This window comes from Gallinula chloropus, assembly GCF_964237585.1.
Source record: "Gallinula chloropus genome assembly, chromosome: 2".
Classification (NCBI taxonomy): domain Eukaryota; kingdom Metazoa; phylum Chordata; class Aves; order Gruiformes; family Rallidae; genus Gallinula; species Gallinula chloropus.
In genome coordinates this window covers 45,616,618-45,634,248 of record NC_140086.1, presented here as the reverse complement: position 1 = coordinate 45,634,248, position 17,631 = coordinate 45,616,618, and the positions used below count along the sequence as shown (strand labels likewise).

General features: G+C 43.1%; 1 protein-coding gene across 1 annotated transcript in view; it reads left to right on the top strand.

Annotated features, from left to right (window-relative positions):
* SPIDR (scaffold protein involved in DNA repair) overlaps window positions 1-17,631 on the top strand; it is a gene marked incomplete at its 5' end in the record, with an annotated part of 210,869 nt that overhangs the window by 64,958 nt on the left and 128,280 nt on the right. The window contains one exon of the mRNA XM_084279909.1: window positions 15,370-15,589. Within this exon, the coding sequence (XP_084136035.1) occupies window positions 15,370-15,589 (220 nt within the window). The remainder of the gene's footprint in view (window positions 1-15,369; window positions 15,590-17,631) is intronic.

The window sequence follows — 17,631 nt, the reverse complement described above, 5'->3', positions numbered from 1 at the left end:
TTAGGCATAAAGAACTTGGTTTAAACGCCCTCCATCTAGACTCTTCACAACTCCTTGATTTCCAGCAGCACCTGGGGAAATGGTGTTTCCAAGAGGGTTGTAGGACAATTCAGGGTTTAATTTATGGATGTGCAGATGATTTATTTATTTATTTATTTTTGTTCTTCCCATTCTTTATAACCACCTCTTTTCTTGTTATTTTTTCTTTGGTTTGAAGTCAGCCTATCAGTTAGAAGGGTAAGTGCTGAAATTGTGAGTGACAGCAACTATGGACAAATAGAACACAACCATGAAACGAGCGTGAAGCATAACTACAGTGGGCACTTCACTTAAACAGAACTGGTGGGAGTCATGTAAATTAGTTACAAGTGACTGACAGCACCACCTTTCAGCAGTATTTCTTGAGAGATAATGGAGTCACAGGGTTTAAATATAAAGAAACAGTATGGGGTTTTAACTGACTTGTGTGGACACGTCTGTAGGATTTCAAAGTTCAACCATTTATTCTATATTCATCCGACCAGTTGTTTCTGAGCACATATGAACTTCCACTTATTTTTCAGAAAGCCCCTCTGGTCTTAATTTGAAAACATGCAGATGGGGGAATCTATCGTTTGCCTTGAGAGTTTGTCCTTATTTCCACTCCAGATTTTTAAAACTGTGTTTTCTTCCAAATCTCAATCTGTCTGGCTTCAGTTCCCCTCTTTTGTTTCTTGTAAAGCCTTTCTCCATTAGATTAAAGAGCTCTTTAGTATGTGGCATTTTCCCTCTCTGGCACTTGCATAGCAAACTCATGCTCCCTCACAACTTTCATAAACTAAACTGGAAAAAAAAAAAAAAAGAAGACCTTCAAAGACTGAGCTCTTTAAGTCTTTTTAAAGCATTTTTACCAATCTTCAAATGATTTGCATGGCTTTTTACTACACCCTCTCAAACTTTTCAGCATGGCCTTAAGAACAAGGACAGCTACCCTGTCTGTATTTCCAGTTTTCATCTCATCAAAACCATTGGCCAGGTCCAGCTCACTGTGCAGCCTCCTTACACGCTCAAGGCCTGTGTAACAGAATCACAGAATCTCCTGAGTTGGAAGGGGCCCATAAGTTTCATGAAGTCCAACTCCTGGCTCTACACAGGGCCAGACAAGTCAGAGCATGGGACTGAGTGCAGCATCCAGATGCTTCTTGAACTCAGTCAAGCTCAGTGCTGTGACCACTTCCCTGTGCCAGTGCCCGACCACCCTCTTCCTAATATCCAACCTAAACCTCCTGTATCACAGCTTCATACCGTACCCTTGGGTTCTATCACTGGTCACTAAAGAGAGGAGATTGGTGCTTGCCCCTTCGCTCTCCTTTGTCAAGAAGCTGTAGACCACAATGAGGTCTTCCTTCAGTCTCCTCTTCTCCAGGCTGAACAAACAAATCAAGGGACTTCAGCCTCTCCTCATAAGACTTCCCCTTCAGACCCTTTACTGTCCATGTTGCCCTGCCCTGCTCTGGAAGCTCTTTGTGTCCCTCAGTACAAGAGGCACCCAAAACTGCATGCAGTACTTGAGGTGAGGCCACACCAGCACAGTGTGGAGTGAAACAATCACCTCCCTGGACCAGCTCACAATGCTGTGCTTGGTACACCCCAGGATATGGTTGTCCCTGAATCTGGTTTGGCTTTGGTCAGAGCATTATGCTGGGACTTCATGTTGAAGTATTTGTCAAATGTGATTTCATAACTTCTGTAGATGTTTTCTGAGATCCAGTTTCTGACTCTCCAGCTGCCATTTTTGTTTCCTCTGTCTAAACGCAGAGAAGTATTTGTGCGGTATCCGGGTCTGCTTCATCCAAGTATGCCTAGCTGACCATGCAGTGCAGATCACTATGTCAAGCCTATCCTCTTTTAGTCACAAATTTACTCAAATTTGTAGTACAGTTTCTTATATTATTTTTTTAACTTTGTATTTTTATGTCCTCAATGAAACCCTTTAATAGCATGAGTGTTGACTTTCCAGTCCTGATGGAACTGCTCTTACTCAATGACGATTCTCTGCTAGTCAAAAACTCTCATCATAATTAGTTCTCTGAAAAAAAATGGCTTTTTTATTTTTTTTGCATTCCACTGAAAGGGTATATTGCTGAGAGTGGAAATGGTTGGGTTTTTTCATAAGAAAGTTGTACAGTTATAGGTCTCACCCGAAGTGTTGGCAAAAGCTAGTCTCACAGCTTGTCACTGGAGCTTTAGAGGGCTTGCAGCCCATGGCCACTTGCATGCTACCTGTTCAAAATGCCACCCATGTGGAATGGCATGTTATACTTCTGACCTTAATTCCTTGCTTATTTTTCCAGTCACTTTGCCTAGATCTGATGTCAAGCTAGCTGGTCTCCAGTTATTGTAGGTCACTTTGTTTGACCTTTCTGAATACTAGTGCAATATCATCATCCTTTCAGTCTTCTGGAATTTCCCAGAATTTGAAGACTCACTAGAAAGTAACGCCAGGGAATCAGAAATGCCTTTAGCCAACTTTTTTCAGAATTGCTGTGTTGAAAATTGTACAGGCGTGCTGACTTGAACTTACCAAGCCTTCTGTGTTGTGTATCCTCCTCCTGGGTTACTTATGCATAGGAAGTAACTTCATCATTCTTACCTAGTATGAGGGCATCCTCTTGTTTCTTCTGAAATACAGACAGAAATTGACACTGAATGATCTGTCTTCTTAATAAAATTAAAGGCTTTTGTGTTCTCTGTAGAAATGGATTTGCAACATTGCTAATAAGCTAATATTCTTTTTGTCCTAGCTTCACATGTGTCATTACAAAACCTTGTGTTTGGCCGCTCACCTTTTTTGTTAGACTCTAACTCCCAGGCTGAAATACTCCAGGCTAAACGTCTGCCTCTGGCTGAATTCCTTTCTTTGATGATTATTCTTTCTTTCAGAAAATGAGTCAGAAATCATTAGCATTTTATGAGAAAAAGGCTATGGGGAAATACCTTACTCTATTCTAAAGTATATTTTAAAAATTCTAATGAGTGTCTTCAAAATGTTGTTGTTTTGGCAGAAGATAAGCCATTTCTGGGATATGCCTTTGTCATCATTGTGAAAATTTGTGAGAACTTGAGCAAGTTAGAAGTCTTTAGGACAAATTGCCGTTTCATTTACCCTGTGAGCATTTGCTAAAATTTCTGAAAGATGCAGAACAGGGCATAATTTAGGAATATACTTCAACTTCACAGCCTAAATTTCACTTCCAATTCCCAATCCTTATTCCAAAGCACAAGTGTGATAATAATTAAAGTTGCTGTGATAGTATTTTGGGGATACGTTTTCATCTAGGGCAAAATGTATTTTTGACAGCTTGTTCTTAGAATAGCCATACTGTTTCACATCACCAAAATAAAACTGGTGCTTGGTTTGGAAAATATCAGCTGGAATGGTTGAAATTTTAGTAATGTAAATAAATAGCCACCTAATTGCTTCTAGTCCAGAAATGTGAAGTGTCAGCACAACAAATGCACACTGCTGTTGGCTTTCCTCTTTTTAGGTTCATACTACGGGTGTCTCACTAATCTGATGTTCTCCTTAGATTTTCTTTCTCCTTTGTTTTGCCCAGTAGTATTTCTAAACCACGCTGTTTCCAGGGCTGTTTCGGACTTCGGTGACAGAAGTAAAGAACTTCTCAAAGGGCAAATCCAAGTGAGTCAGCAAAGGAGCCTGAAGATTAATGCAGAGGGTTGAAGTAACTTAGTTGCTGGGAGAGGAGCTGTCACAACGTTTTGGATATCCCATAGACATGCAGCCTATAAGTTCATTGCTAAGGCAAAGGGGAGCAATTTCAAATGTGACCAGTTTGATGTTCTCCTTCCATTTGAGAGGTAAAGGAGAATCTTTCCAGAAGCGCGGGCCATTCCCCGTTAGGCCTTTCATGTTGCGGGACAGTACGCCTTCGTTTGGCCGCTGTTTACTTTTACGTTGTGTCAACGTCCACATCATCCAAAACCCCCTTGTTTTGGCTTCATTTTTAAAAAAAAATTCCTTTCTGTTTGCTCCCCTGACCCCTCTCTGTAACCAACCACTGTGGTTTGGCTGCCTTGTGGTCACTGTGATGAATCACCACCCCAGAAACAAGCGTCTCCTTCCAGCACGCGCTTCCTGGTTTTATGTGGTGCCACGGGGGTCTTGCTTCGGAATGACTCACTCCATGGGTGGAAGAAATCTTTGTGCTCTCTCCATTTTGACAATTTTGGGTCAAAATTGCGTTCAGCAGCTTGTCCCTGTGTTGGGATAAGCTGCTCACTACGGACGGGTGTTTTTGCAAAGTGATTGGCAATTCGGCCTTTGTAATCAAGCTAACCATATCAGAGACAGGCCTGCAAGGAGAGAAGACCAAAGCTTGCTCAGGCTATACAATACTGGTTGTGTGCCTCCTGAGGTTTCACTCTAACGGATATCAGGCTCTTTGCCACAAGTCCAGAACCTTTTCTTTCCATACACAAGATGTAAAGGGGAGGCTGAAAGGTATGCACTCCCCATAACAGCAGGTCTCTGATCAGTCAAGCTGATGCCTTGAGCATCACATGCAAGAGCTTTTGGACCCTTTGCAAGCTTTTTTTCCTGTATGCAGTGCTGCAGCTTCCCCATGAAATCTCCTGTTTCAGCAAAGAGGAGATACGGGCAGTTGAGAGAGAGAAAAAAACCCCGAAACAATGAAACTCAGCCCATTTTCCTGTCAACATCTGCTGATTGTATGGGGATTGCATGACGCAGAAGAAAAAATAATGCTTTTCTGAGTTACAGACAACTTTCCTTACTATGTCAGAGGCCACTAACAATATTTGAAACAAAATCTAGAGATTCTGCCTGTAACTTCTAAAATATTACTTTCTATACATTGTATTTTTGATTGTCTTTCATTTTCTTGCAGTTATCATCAAAGCAGTTCTTTGCGTAAAATGCAGAAGGATATTATCCTCTAGCATTTGTAATCTGATCCAAGATAATTGGTTGTTGTTGGCCTGAGATTAAGATTTGGGATTGAATTACAGCTGAATTTGAATAATAAACTGATAGTAAACCCAAACCATTGATGTTTCCTTCCAAAATACTCCTCCTTCTCAGGGGGAGATGACCTTGAAGGGCCAACCGTTCTTCAGTTTGCTGAGGCAGGTGAAACACTGATGAGGGGAGGGAGGAAGGTGAAGCCATGAGAGTTCCACCAAAAAAAAAAATAAAAATCTCTGTGGATGAAGAAAATAAGGGCAGACTTTATGAGCTTTCCTTTTACCATGCAAAATTATTCTAAAACAATCCCCCCTGAAAGTCTGAGCTTTGCTAGTTGTTGCTTATTTTCTTAGTTCTTGATAGTTTATTTTATCACTTAAGAGTTAATACTATAGAGAAATGGCAAGTGGCCAAACTTATGTTTGTCTGTTGGGTTTTTTTACTACCCAACTGTCTGAACTTGTTACAGCATTAGGAAGGAAAAATCAAATGTAAACTTGTCTTTTTAAAACGAGAATTCTTTGTAATGTTTTTGTTTTCTTATGAGAAACAATAATGGCATGCACAGTCACTTTAAGTAGCTTACATATGTTCTTACAAAGAATGTGTCATCTTTCAAGCAGAGCCAAATTCAGCAGCCTTTATATTTTATGAATATAGATGTGGCAAGAAGCTGTCGTGCCTGGAAAACTTAGTGTGTTCTTGAGAAAAAACGTTTTGAATAGATTCAGAAGTTACCAGCCCAGGAAGGGTAATATGTATAGATCAGAGTAGCAACCAGATGTTTTTGTGAAAATGTGGGGATCTCAAACTGGTTTTCAACGTTGACTTTGGGTAGCAAGACTGCAAGGCTTTGCTTGTTAGCTACCTGCTTACCGAGTTTGTTATGCCTGTACCTGCAATCTTCTGCATGAGGGAATAGGAAGAATAATAGTAGGATGCCAAGGAAGACAATGTTTTTCTTATGATGAATGAAAGTAGAACTTTGTGGCCTGGACCAGAAAGTACAGACTTGGCTTCTGCCACCGCAGATAGCAAGTGCTGTCCCAGGAGGGTGTCGAGCAACTGCAGTTTTGGAACCCACATTAGACAATTAGAAGTTAAATTATGTTGGGGTGAAATAATGCCTTTGACAAAAATAACTGAGTGAGACAAATTTGGAAGCGTGTTGCTAGTTTGTTTTATTAAACAAGCCATGAAGTGGTGTTTTCTTTATTTCATACTTCCATAATGTGTATCTGGTCCATCCATCAGAACCAAATGCAGAAATTGACTTGCATTCTTAGTGCAATAAGCACCATTCCCAGCATTAGTTACACAAGAATCTTTGTACTTTCAGTGGGAAATGTTATTTTTAAAAAGCTTTTCGCTAGGATTAGTAGAAATTTGACTCAAGCCTAACATCTCTATTTCTTGTAGTTCATATTTCTAAAAAAATTGCTAGTTAACTACAAGTGTAATTTCATTTTCACAGAATCACAGACTGGTTTGGGTTGGAAGGGACCTTAAATATCATCAAGTTCCAACCCCCTGCCATGGGAAGGGAGACCTGTCACAAGACCGGGCTGCTCAAGGCCCCATCCAACCTGGCCTTGAACACTGCCAGGGAGGGGGCAGCCACAGCTTCTATGGGCAGCCTGTGCCAGGGCCTCACCAGCCTTGTAGTGAAGAATAGCCTTGTCTATTAAGACATGGTCACCGTTTTCATTCATCAGGGTGGGTACACTTTCACCTTCCTCTTCTAGGTGACATACCTACAGAAGGCCTCCTTGTTATTCTTTGTATCTCTTGCCAAGTTCAGCTCCAGCTGCACCTTGGCCTTCCTGACCCCATCCCTACACAACCAGGCAGACTCCCCATATTCTTCCCAGATTAGCTGTTCCTGCTTGCACTGCTTGTGCAGTTGCCCCTTGCTCTTTGGTTTGACCAGCAGGTCTCTTTGTAAGCCATGCTCTTTAGTAATGTCATCTGACTACGTCAAGTACAGCAGAAATGTGCTTCTAAACTGCAGTTCCTGTACACAATTTGTTTGGTAGCTCTTTGAGCAAAAGTAACAGTAATTTATTTTTCTTAAAGCATCTGACCTTTTCCCTTATCACTCAGATATCATTAAGATCAAGAATTGTGCATTGTGACTGTTTAGCCAGTAAGACTAATTGCAGGTTGCTCTGACTGCCTTTGCACAAAACAAGTATTTGTTAGCAGTTTTGCAAATATTAACATAATTTCAGGCAATCTGGTCTTCCTCCCAATCCCTTGTGTTTTCATATGAGTTTGTATTGTTTTATCAGAAAGCTGTACCGAAAGTATAATTTTTCTAGTGATTTAAGAAGGGGTCTTGTGGTACTCCTCACAGAATCACAGAATGGTAGAGGATGGAAGCAACCTGTGCAGATCATCTAGTCCAACACCCCTGCTAAACCAGGATCACCTTGAGCAGGTTGCACAGGACAGCATCAGGCAAGTTTTGAAAATCTCCAGAAAAGGAGACTCCACATCCTGTCTGGGCAGTCTGTCCCAGTGCTCTGTCACCCTCACAGTTTTTTCCTCCTGTTCAGGTGGAACTTCCTGTGTTCCAGTTTGTGCCCATTTCCCCTTGTCCTGGGCACCACTTAAAAGAATCTGCCCTCATCATTGTGAGCTCCACCCTTTAGATATTCATAAGCATTGATGAGATCCCCTCTCAGTCTTACCTTCTTCAGGCTAAACACCCCCAGCTCTCCCATCCTCTCCTCATACAAGAAATGCTCCAGTCATCCTCATAGCCCTCCACTGGACTATCTCCAGTAGTTCCCCGTCCTTCTTGAACTGGGGAGCCCAGAACTGGACATGGGACTCCAGATGTGGCCTCACCAGGGCAGAGTAGAGGTGAAGGAGAACCTCCCTTGACCTGCTGGCCACACTCTTCTTAATGCCCCCCCCCCCCCAATACCATTGGCCTTCTTGGTCACAAGGGCACGCTGCTGGCTCATGGAGAGCTGGCTGTCCACCAGGACTCACAGGTCCTTCTCTGCAGTGCTGCTTCCTAGGAGGTCAACCCCTAACCTGTACTGGTGCTTGGGTGCACCTCCCTGGGTGCAGGACTCTACACTTGCCCTTCCTGAACTTCATTAAGTTCCTCTTCAGCCTGTCCAGGTCTCACTGAATGGCAGCGCAGCCTTCTGATGTGTTGGCCACTTCTCCCAGTTTCATATCGTCAGCAAACGTGCTGAGGGTACACTTGGCCAAGTCACTAATGAATATGTTGAATAGGACCGGAGCCAGTACTGACCCCTGGGGCACACCAGCTTTGGGCCTCCAACTAGACTCTGTGCTGCTTATCACAACCCTTTTGCCTCTTGCCCTGGTTGCTTGGTTTCTTTCACACATGTGAGTGATGGGGCAAGTCTTGTGGCTGAGGAGTTTCTCTGACTGTTATTTCATCATTCCTGCTTCTCATGATAGTCCACGTGCATGTTCCCTGGCAGGTGTGTGTCTTCTATATTGCTAGAGACCTTTTACTGTCACATTAATAATAATTCTACTCTGCTCTTCGTGGTTGAAGAAACCCCATGTATAAGGTTTTTGGTTTTCCCAGAACGCTCCGCAGAGCAGATCTGTACACTGCTTGGCATTTTACTAAAGTCCAGTTTTCTCCTGTGCTTGTGAGATCCCTTGTGTGTGTGTGTGTGTGTAGTTCCCTGTTCTCTGCAGTGGCACTGCAGCCTTTGTGAACATGTGTTTCTGCCTTGCCTCATCTGTGGCTGTTGCATTCAGTTATATTCAGCTGGGCATGTCGTGTCCTTCAGCCCCGGGGGGGGAGGGGTGTTCCCTCGGCATTCCAAGATTTTCAGATTCGCACGGAAGAATGGGAAACTGGAAAATTCAGGAGTAGCCCCTGGCACAGAGCCAGCTGGCCTCTGGTTTGCTCCTCTCGATGCCATGGTGTTGCTGTTGCTACATCAGCTGAGCTGCAGGAGGTGCGCTGGCTGTCCCAGCTCACACCTTCAGGTGGATGGCAGAATGTGGTGGAATTGTCCTCCGCCCTGGCTTCCTCTTTGGGCCCTGGGAGGTGTCGCATAACCCCTGTGTGTTGTCCAGAAGCACTTTTCCTTCACCCTTTAGGTCCCATAGGGACCACTCTGCTGCTGGATTTGCGTTGACTGACTCTAAAGAGAGTTGTTTCCCTTCCCATTCAAGGCCACAGGTGCTCTCTGGGAACACTTGAACATTTTAGCAAAATTCACTGGAGTGAAGTGAAACTCCGTTGGTCTTAGTGATGTCGACATCTGATGCATTTCCATACATCGGGTCCCATGGGTCCTCTCCCTGCAGTGTGCTCAGCTTCCTGTCACTGTGTAGCAACAGACACATAAAATATCCAGTCCCCAGGAGATCATATTTTCTGTATTTTTCACCTCATTTGACTTCCTTAGTTACAGAGTTATTAAAACAAATTTTAAAGCTGTCTTCCAGGCACTGAAGCCAGAATGTCTGAAGTTTTTGGTCTTTTTTTCAGCTGTGTCCCTCAATGTTTTTCTTCTCTCCGAACTACTTCTGGTTAAGTCAAAGCAGGCTGGGTTTATTCTTAGCCCTCTTCCTAATCTGCCCTTGGTCTGGTGAGTGCATCATCCATGACCACGTTCATTCAGTGTTAATGTGGATTAAATACATGTGTCTGCTGTGAAGCCACTTTATTAGGTCTGAAAATTAAGGACCTTCACTCTGACAAACACCGTACAGTCACGCTGAGCCTTCTAAAGGCTCAAGATGTCAGGGTCCACGTTCTCCAAAGGAACAGGGAACTTTTCTTTATTTATTTTAACCCTCCTGGAATTCAGAATAGAACAGAACATCTGCAGAGTACTGTGTCAAAACATGTCTTGATGTCAAGGGCCGTGACGTGATATAAGACCAGCGTCACCCTGTGTACTGAAGCAATAAACAAAAATTAAAGGAACTACCCGGGGACACCGATGCATTCAGCATGAAATTTGTTTGTTCATCTCCCATGTGCTTGAAATACCTTTGTAGATTAATTGAGCTACATTTTTTTTTTTGGTTGCAAATTGTTTGAGAGACTAACATCCCAGAGATCATCTGATATTAAATAATTAACCATTAATAAGAGCAGATACCCTAGGTGGTCAACACAAAAGTTCCTCTAGCTTAAGATCCTCTTCTTGGCACTGACGAGAGCTGCTAAAATGCCTCGGAAATATTCTAACAGGGCTATCACGCGATGATAGTTATCTCCATGGCACCTCCAACCTTGTGTCTCAGGGATTGGATTTATCCTTCACAGCCCTGGGATGAATAAACTGTGTTTATCTTCATGGGCCGAGATCTTTCAAAGGATCCTTGAGCCTGTGTCAGTGGATGTTTAATCTGACTTTCCAGCTGACTCTGTGTGAAGGCCACAGAGAGGTGCTTGAAGGGGCAGCTGTCTGTCTGTGCTAGGCTTTGTTCCAGGACCGCTGAGCTGCAGCAGATCTTTGTCACCAGAGTGCCCAGGGCTTTGCTGAGAAACGCATCTGTGTCTGACACTGATCAGGCAGCTATCTGGGTTTCCATCTTTATCTCCCTCAAGCATTGCAATGTTGCAGAGGGATCTGGCACCAAAGAAGAGCTTTGTTAAACAGTCCTCAAATTGCTGCTCGAGTGGTAAATTTCTAAACTCACCCAGGCAGCTGTATGTGCACTGTGAGTGTGCATGTGGACTCATTTCCATGGGTGAAGAAAGGTTACCTTCAAGTAAGTTAGCTGAAGGATTCCATAGGTACCTGCAGTTCTTGTTCACAGAATCACAGAATGGTAGAGGATGGAAGGAACTTCTAAGATCATCTAGTCCAACCTCCCTGCCAGAGCAGAATCACCTAGAACAGGCTGCACAGGACAGTGTGCAGGAAGGTTTTGAATATCTCCAGAGAGAAGGAGACTCCACAGCCTCTCTGGGCAGTCTGTTCAAGTGCTGTGCCACCCTCAAAGTAAAGAAGTTCCTCCTCATCCTTAGGTGGAACTTCCTATATTCAAGTTTGTGCCCATTGTCTCTTTTCCTGTCACTGGAAACCATTGAAAAAAGACTGACCCCATCCCCTGACACCTGCCCCTCAAGTATATATAAGCATTGATGAAATCCCCCCCCCAGTCTTCTCTAGGCTAAGAAGTCCCTTAGTCTCTCTTCATAAGAGAGATGTTCTTGTCCTGTAATCGTCTTTGTAACCTTTTTTTTTGTTTTTTGGTACCCTTTCCAGTAGCAACCTGTCCTTCTTGAAGCAGGGAGCCCTTCCTTCTCTCTTTCTCAGGGTCCCTCCACTATGTAGCGTTTTGCCTGGATTTGGCGATATGCTCTGCCTCACGTTTTCATTACCACAGTGTGGCGTCTATCCATTGGGACACTGAGGCTCAAAAAAAGGTGAAAGAGAATCTGGCCAAGAGTTGTAGAATGTACTCTAATTATGGTATCAAATGTGTCAGTGGATCACACACCTTGAACAGCTGGTATCTCTGTTCAGTGACTTCATCTTGCCTGTCCTTCAGGCACCTTCCTGAGGACAGTCCAGCCTGGGCACTATAGAGGAAAGAAGTAATTGGGTAGTGTTTGAAACTTGCTTAATCCATCCTGGTTGGGCTGTCACTTAAAAGAACCATCCTTCCTCAGTGTCTTCCTGCCCCACTTATCCCCTTTCCATCACTTGTTCCTTCTCCCAAGTATCTCTTGGAATGCTTTGGTGGCTTTGCAATTAGCTGGATTAACTCATCGATTTTGTTAAAAACTAACCCTGAAGAAAGATGTTCATGACTGCTCTAGACAGCAGAATGGGAACTGAAGGAATATGCTGTGTAGGAGTGGGCGCGATGGAAGCACAGTTACCACTTGCACCTTTTTTAACCCATGTTATTGTGAGGTATCCTTCCTTGTTGAAGATGATTAGGTATTGTCATGAAACCTGCACATCCACAGGTTGTAATTTCTTGGGCTGTAATTCTGCTTTGCAAGTGAAATGAAGTGAATGAGGACTTCAGCAAGCAAATGAGAACTTCTGGGAATTATCCAAGGGTGAAAGAGAACATGGCAAAGAACCTTAAAGGAAGCTTTTCACATGGGTGAACAAACAAGTAAACTTCCCTGGAAGCTGCAGAAACTGCTGTGATCCAGCCCATCTCCTCATCCACAAATTCTCCCCTCGATGTGCAGTCACATATGTTTGATTTATTTTTGATTGACACAACAATACAAGAGCCAAATGAATTAAAAATGAAGCTGTTGTTCTGAACTTGGGTGTTTCATCACGTGCCAGGAAGCCAAAGCGCTTTGCCATGGTGTTCAGGAGAGCGTTCTATCATCGGCAGGAATAATAATCTGAGAGTAATTAAATTAAACTATCTCTGTGCATCTAAATAAACAAATAGATTGTGGTTCTGCACAGCGTGCGCGTGTGCCAAGCGTGAGACTCGGGTAGTTGGGCTGCTTTTAATGCAGAAGCATTTGGCTTTGTTTAATATCAGCTCCCAGTGCTGGCACCAACTGCAAGACTGGCTTATAAGAGACTCAGGTGCCTTGGTAGGGTTTTTTCTTCCAGAGTCTTTTAGAAGCTTTTCTTCTGCAGAGAAGGACCTGGGGGTCCTGGTAGGTGACAGGTTGGCCATGAGCCAGCAGTGTGCCCTGGTGGCTAAGAGAGCCAATGGGATCCTGGAGTGCATCAAAAGGAGCGTGGCCAGCAGGTCGAAGGAGGTGATCCTCCCCCTTTACTCTGCCCTGGTCAGGCCCCACCTGGAGCATTGTGTCCAGTTCTGGGCTCCCTGGTATAAAAAAGACAGGGATCTCCTGGACAGAGTCCAGAGAAGGGCCACGAAGATGATTATGGGCCTGGAGCATCTTCCCTATGAGGAAAGGCTGAGTGAGCTGGGATTGTTCAGCCTTGAGAAAAGAAGACTAAGGGGGGACCTTATTAATGTTTATAAATATCTGAAGCAGGGAATGCAGGGGGAATCAGCCAGCCCCTTTTCAGTGGTCTGTGGGGACAGGACAAGGGGCAATGGCCTCAAGTTGGAGCACAGGAAGTTCCGCACCAACATGCGGAAGAACTTTTTCACAGTGAGGGTGACAGAGCCCTGGGACAGGCTGCCCAGGGAGGTGGTGGAGTCTCCATCGCTGGAGATGTTCAAGACCCATCTGAATGCCTGTCTGTGCAACCTGTCGTAGGGAACCTGCTTTGGCAGGGGGGGTTGGACCCAATGATCTCTGGAGGTCCCTTCCAACCCCTACGATTCTGTGATTCTGTATAGATACAGTTCTTGATTTAGTTAGTGCTTTATACTGTTTTAAGGTGTTTAAAAGAAAAAATGTTATTATATTGCCACTCATTGCCTTCGAGCTGCTTTATCAGCTGAGTAACATGAACGCTGCTGACCAGTAAGAATTGGTGCATTTCAGAATTAAAGTTGATTTTTTGGTGACTTGTTTTTTAAAGTGGATGAAAATGCAAATTGTGCAGTATGTCCAGAAGGGAGAGGTAAATGCTCAGTTACTATGAAGGCTGAGGATTCTTGTGGTTGGGAGAACTTGTTTATGTGTGCCAGATGACTTGGGGTTGACAGAGGACCACAACTGTAGCTAGTCAGGCAAAACAGAATTCAAGTGTGAATATTCTAAGTCCTTGCCTTTAGGCATAGAAAACTAGTCTGTGCTCACACATAGCAGGGGTTTGCGCACAAGCAGACCTTAACACAGCACAGGGAGTATCTGGTGTGGCACCACAATGCTACTTGCAGCTTGCCCTGAGAAGGTCACAGCGGTGACAACCATCTCTCTTCATCAGCCAGTCTTGAAGGATTTGGCAGAAAAGATTAGGTCTCCTACTCCTGCTTCTCAGGTCTGGAAAAGGATGTTGAGCTATAGTCACTTGGACATAAATGGTTTGTGTACCTTATGTAGGGGGCATTCTGGGGAGCCCTTTATCCTACTGGGAAATGCCAGTTCATGGGAAACAGAATGTTTTGCAGAAGCATATTGCATGTGATAAAAATTTGGTTCACATAAAAGTGGTTTTGAGAACATTTCAGTTTTCTATTTCAAAATTACTTTCTTTCAGTTTAGTATGAAATGTAATAAAGAGCGGTGAATACAAAGAAGGGAAACAATATTTTCTTTTTTTGTAGAGTTTATTTAATAAACCTGAAAGGTTCAAGGGCCCAGTTTCTTTGGTTTAGGTTTCTGGAGGGTTGGGTTGATTTTTATTTTTTTTTAAGTTTCTCATAAACTGAAACTAAAATATTTTTATTTATTTTCCAAAGGAAAGGCACTCACAATTGTGAAATGGTCCTTAAAATAAACAAACAAATAACTAGTACAGTCCTGCCATTAAGCTCTAGTATCACGTTCACAGTTCCTCCCCTGCTTCTTTGCTGTGGGAAGACAATAATTTATATCAGCTGCTTTTCTTGGGATGCTGTGTTTTTCCCAAAGCAACTTATGAATCAATATGAGTGGAACTGGGGCTCAGCTGTCCCTGCCCTGTGCCACCCTGTCTTTCCCCATTTCAGCAGGTAGAGAACAACAGTTCTCCCCTCAAGGATCAGAGGTGCAAATCTGAGCAGGGCTAGCTGAAAAGAAATAAATCTTACATAACCTTACAGAACAGACCCAGGTCTGCCTGCAAGCTGCTGCCCTGCACAGACTGCAAAGGGAGCGAGAAGCAATTTCATTTCAGTGCAAAGCTGTTCCTTGCTCAGCATAGGCAGAAGTGCTTAGAACTGAACAGTGGGGATGCTGGTATTTCTTAATGTTGCCTTAAAACAACAGAGCCTTCTGTGCCCCTGATTGTCTGCTGGTAAAATGGGTGATCAGTTTCGCAGTTATTATTTTTAGGCAGTGCATCTCTGTTACTCCCTCTCCCTCTTTCTCCACATCCGTCTCTAACTGTGAGTCATCAGCTTTTAGATGCTTCATACCTAACAGGTGCTCTTCTAACTTGGTCCCTGACAACTGTTGCTTTGAGGAAGGTCAAGGAGGGCAAACACAGCTTCACTTTTAACACAGCCTGGTTGTTCTGTTTTAATGAAGTTTATTTTGTGTCTAATAAAAAGTACTGAACACAGTTGCAAGATTAAGATGTTCAAATGTGATGGGGGAGAACTTGTAAGGAGTTTGTGGTTTCATTGGTGTTTGGAAAAAGTTGAGGTAGTCTTTGCAGTTAATAGTATTTATTAAAAAGAAAGAAAATTACCAGAAAACCTTAAAATAAGTCTTTGGATGGGGCAATGTATTCTACTCATCTGTGGATTTTTTGCAGTTGGATGGATCTGCAGAGAGTGGAGGTAGGCACATCTTCAGAGTGCCAGAATATCTTTATCTAACCATCCATACTTTGCATTTTTACTTTTCATTTTCATTTATTTTCCAGACAAATCTGGTGTCTTAATTGTGAAGATCTTAGAAATTTTTGAGGAGTGCACGATACAAGTCGCCATCTGCCAGCAGCTGGAAGAGTCTTCTGCCACGCTGTCCTCCGGAGATCCTGTCATCAGTGCAGAAGAACCAATACTCAAAGTCCTCTTTGCGAGAGAGACAGCAGCTCACCTGAAGAGCAGGCCACAGGACGTCATCCAGATCTACCCTCCATGGTGAGCTGGGAGAACCGGCCACGCGTGCCGTAGCACTGCAGGGCAAAGTGGGGTTGGTGGAACGCTGGCTGCATTGTCGTAGGAGAGACCTTGGGGCATCAGGGGGGAGCAAGGCGCTCTTGGGGTCATCTGTCTCTGGCAGCTGGAGACACTTTGACAGATACCTTAAAGGTAGCTCAGATAACAACTAACTGCATCATAATGCCTCTAGTGTTGCTCAGGGCTTCAGTTTTGTTTTCACCTAATATTTTCATGTTTAGGGCGATGGAAAGGCCTGAGCAATGTCTTATCGATGATAAGGCCAATAAAGTGCATACTTTCTGATAGCAAAGTAGTTCAGGAATGCTCATCTGTCGCTCTGAGTATGGGCATAAAGTTTCAGGGGAAAAGTCTCTATTAACCATATAGCATTCAGGAAAAACAACATGCAGCTAAAAGATAGGGGGGGAACCCTCCAAAAAACAAGGAATCAGAGATTGACACTTTTAAGGAATCAGTAGACCCTTTTACGGTAGTTCCACGTTGCTGCTGCTGTCCCTGTCTTCAGTTCCCCAAATGCCTGTGGAGTGCAACCCTTTCTGTATTTCTTCAGAATGTTTGGTCTGTGTTTGTGATCTGGTCTGAATTGGGTTACCGTCCTGATTTTAACGGGTAGCATGAAGTGATGAGATTTCTAGTAAAGCAGCTGGTTGTTGGTGGCTGTAGGTTGGAAGATCTGTTCTTCATAAAAAATCAAAAGAACTTTGAAATGGAAATTCTTCTTCTTTTTTTTTTTTTCCCCCTTCTCCACCCAAATTATAAAAGAGGGAATATTTTTCTTCTTACGTGTTCGAGCATTCACTACCTGAGATTTAGCCTCCAGCTGCAGTAGAATTCTGCCTCTAGTGTTGGACCATATCCTTTTGCAAGATACTTTTTCCTGGTTTGCAAAGGTCTGTATCTGGTTTTTATTTTCATTGATAGCTGCAAATTTTGGGGAGGTGGTTCCCCAGTTTGTCATCTTTTGCTTCTAAAATGTTTAACTCTTTTTGGTGGTGATTCAAAAATTAAGGAAAGATACTTACTCCATGGTTTGTTATGGCTACAGGCAGACCTATTGACAGCTACCCATTTATTTACATCTAAACTAAGGAAAATAGAGTTGAATATTAACAAGGTCTTAGTCTGATATGAAATAGGTCACTGCTTTTTGGGGTTTTTTCCCCCTCTCACCCTTCAAGGGATTCGTGTTTGTTCTTGTTTACCTTTCCTTCAACAAGCTTCTTTTCATGTTTTACAACTTCTTTGTTTTCCCATTTGTTTGTTTTTTTTTTTTCTTGTTTCTCTCTTCTGCAAATTTCTGTCTTAATTCCATTCTTCTCTCTTGTTGTTAAACCAGGAGGCATTGCATTTCTGCTGCTGTTACCTTTCTGTATAGACCTTCACCTACACATTTTTGTACCAGCAAAACTGTTTTGGTTAGTGTATGAGTCAACTTTTTTTTTTTCCCCTTTACCTTTTTCTTTTCCTGAGTGGTTACTGTCAGTATATGTAGTGTGTGTAAATCCCAGGCTGCTCCAGCTGCTTCCTTGTCTGCTCTGGGAAGATGTAACTCTGCACTGATACGATCCTTTCCAGACTGCAAGTGTCTGCAGCCACACTAGTGTGGTCTTTTGTTTAAAATCCCAAGATGTGCTGGGCATAAAGCTCATTTCTACCTACATGTAAACTGAGGTTTCCTGAGAAAACTTCATAGTTGTTTCTCTTCCCAGGAATATCACATTTTATTTGATTTTGGGTTTTTTTATTTTGGTAGGATGCATTTTTCATGTGAGCAAAAAGTTATTTCATAAAGCAGAGTGTTTGGGCAGGGGATCTGTCTGCGCTATCAGAGTCGCTCTCCTTCCTTATGCAGCTCTCAAGGCACTTCGTAAAGACATTAGTCAGTAGTGGCAAAAGTGCCTTATAGCTCATCTCCAGTCCTGTTTGCTATTGGGTTGGAATTATCTTAATGTCAGTCGTCTCTTTGTTTACTCAACCAGAAGTCAAAAGAAGTTGGACTG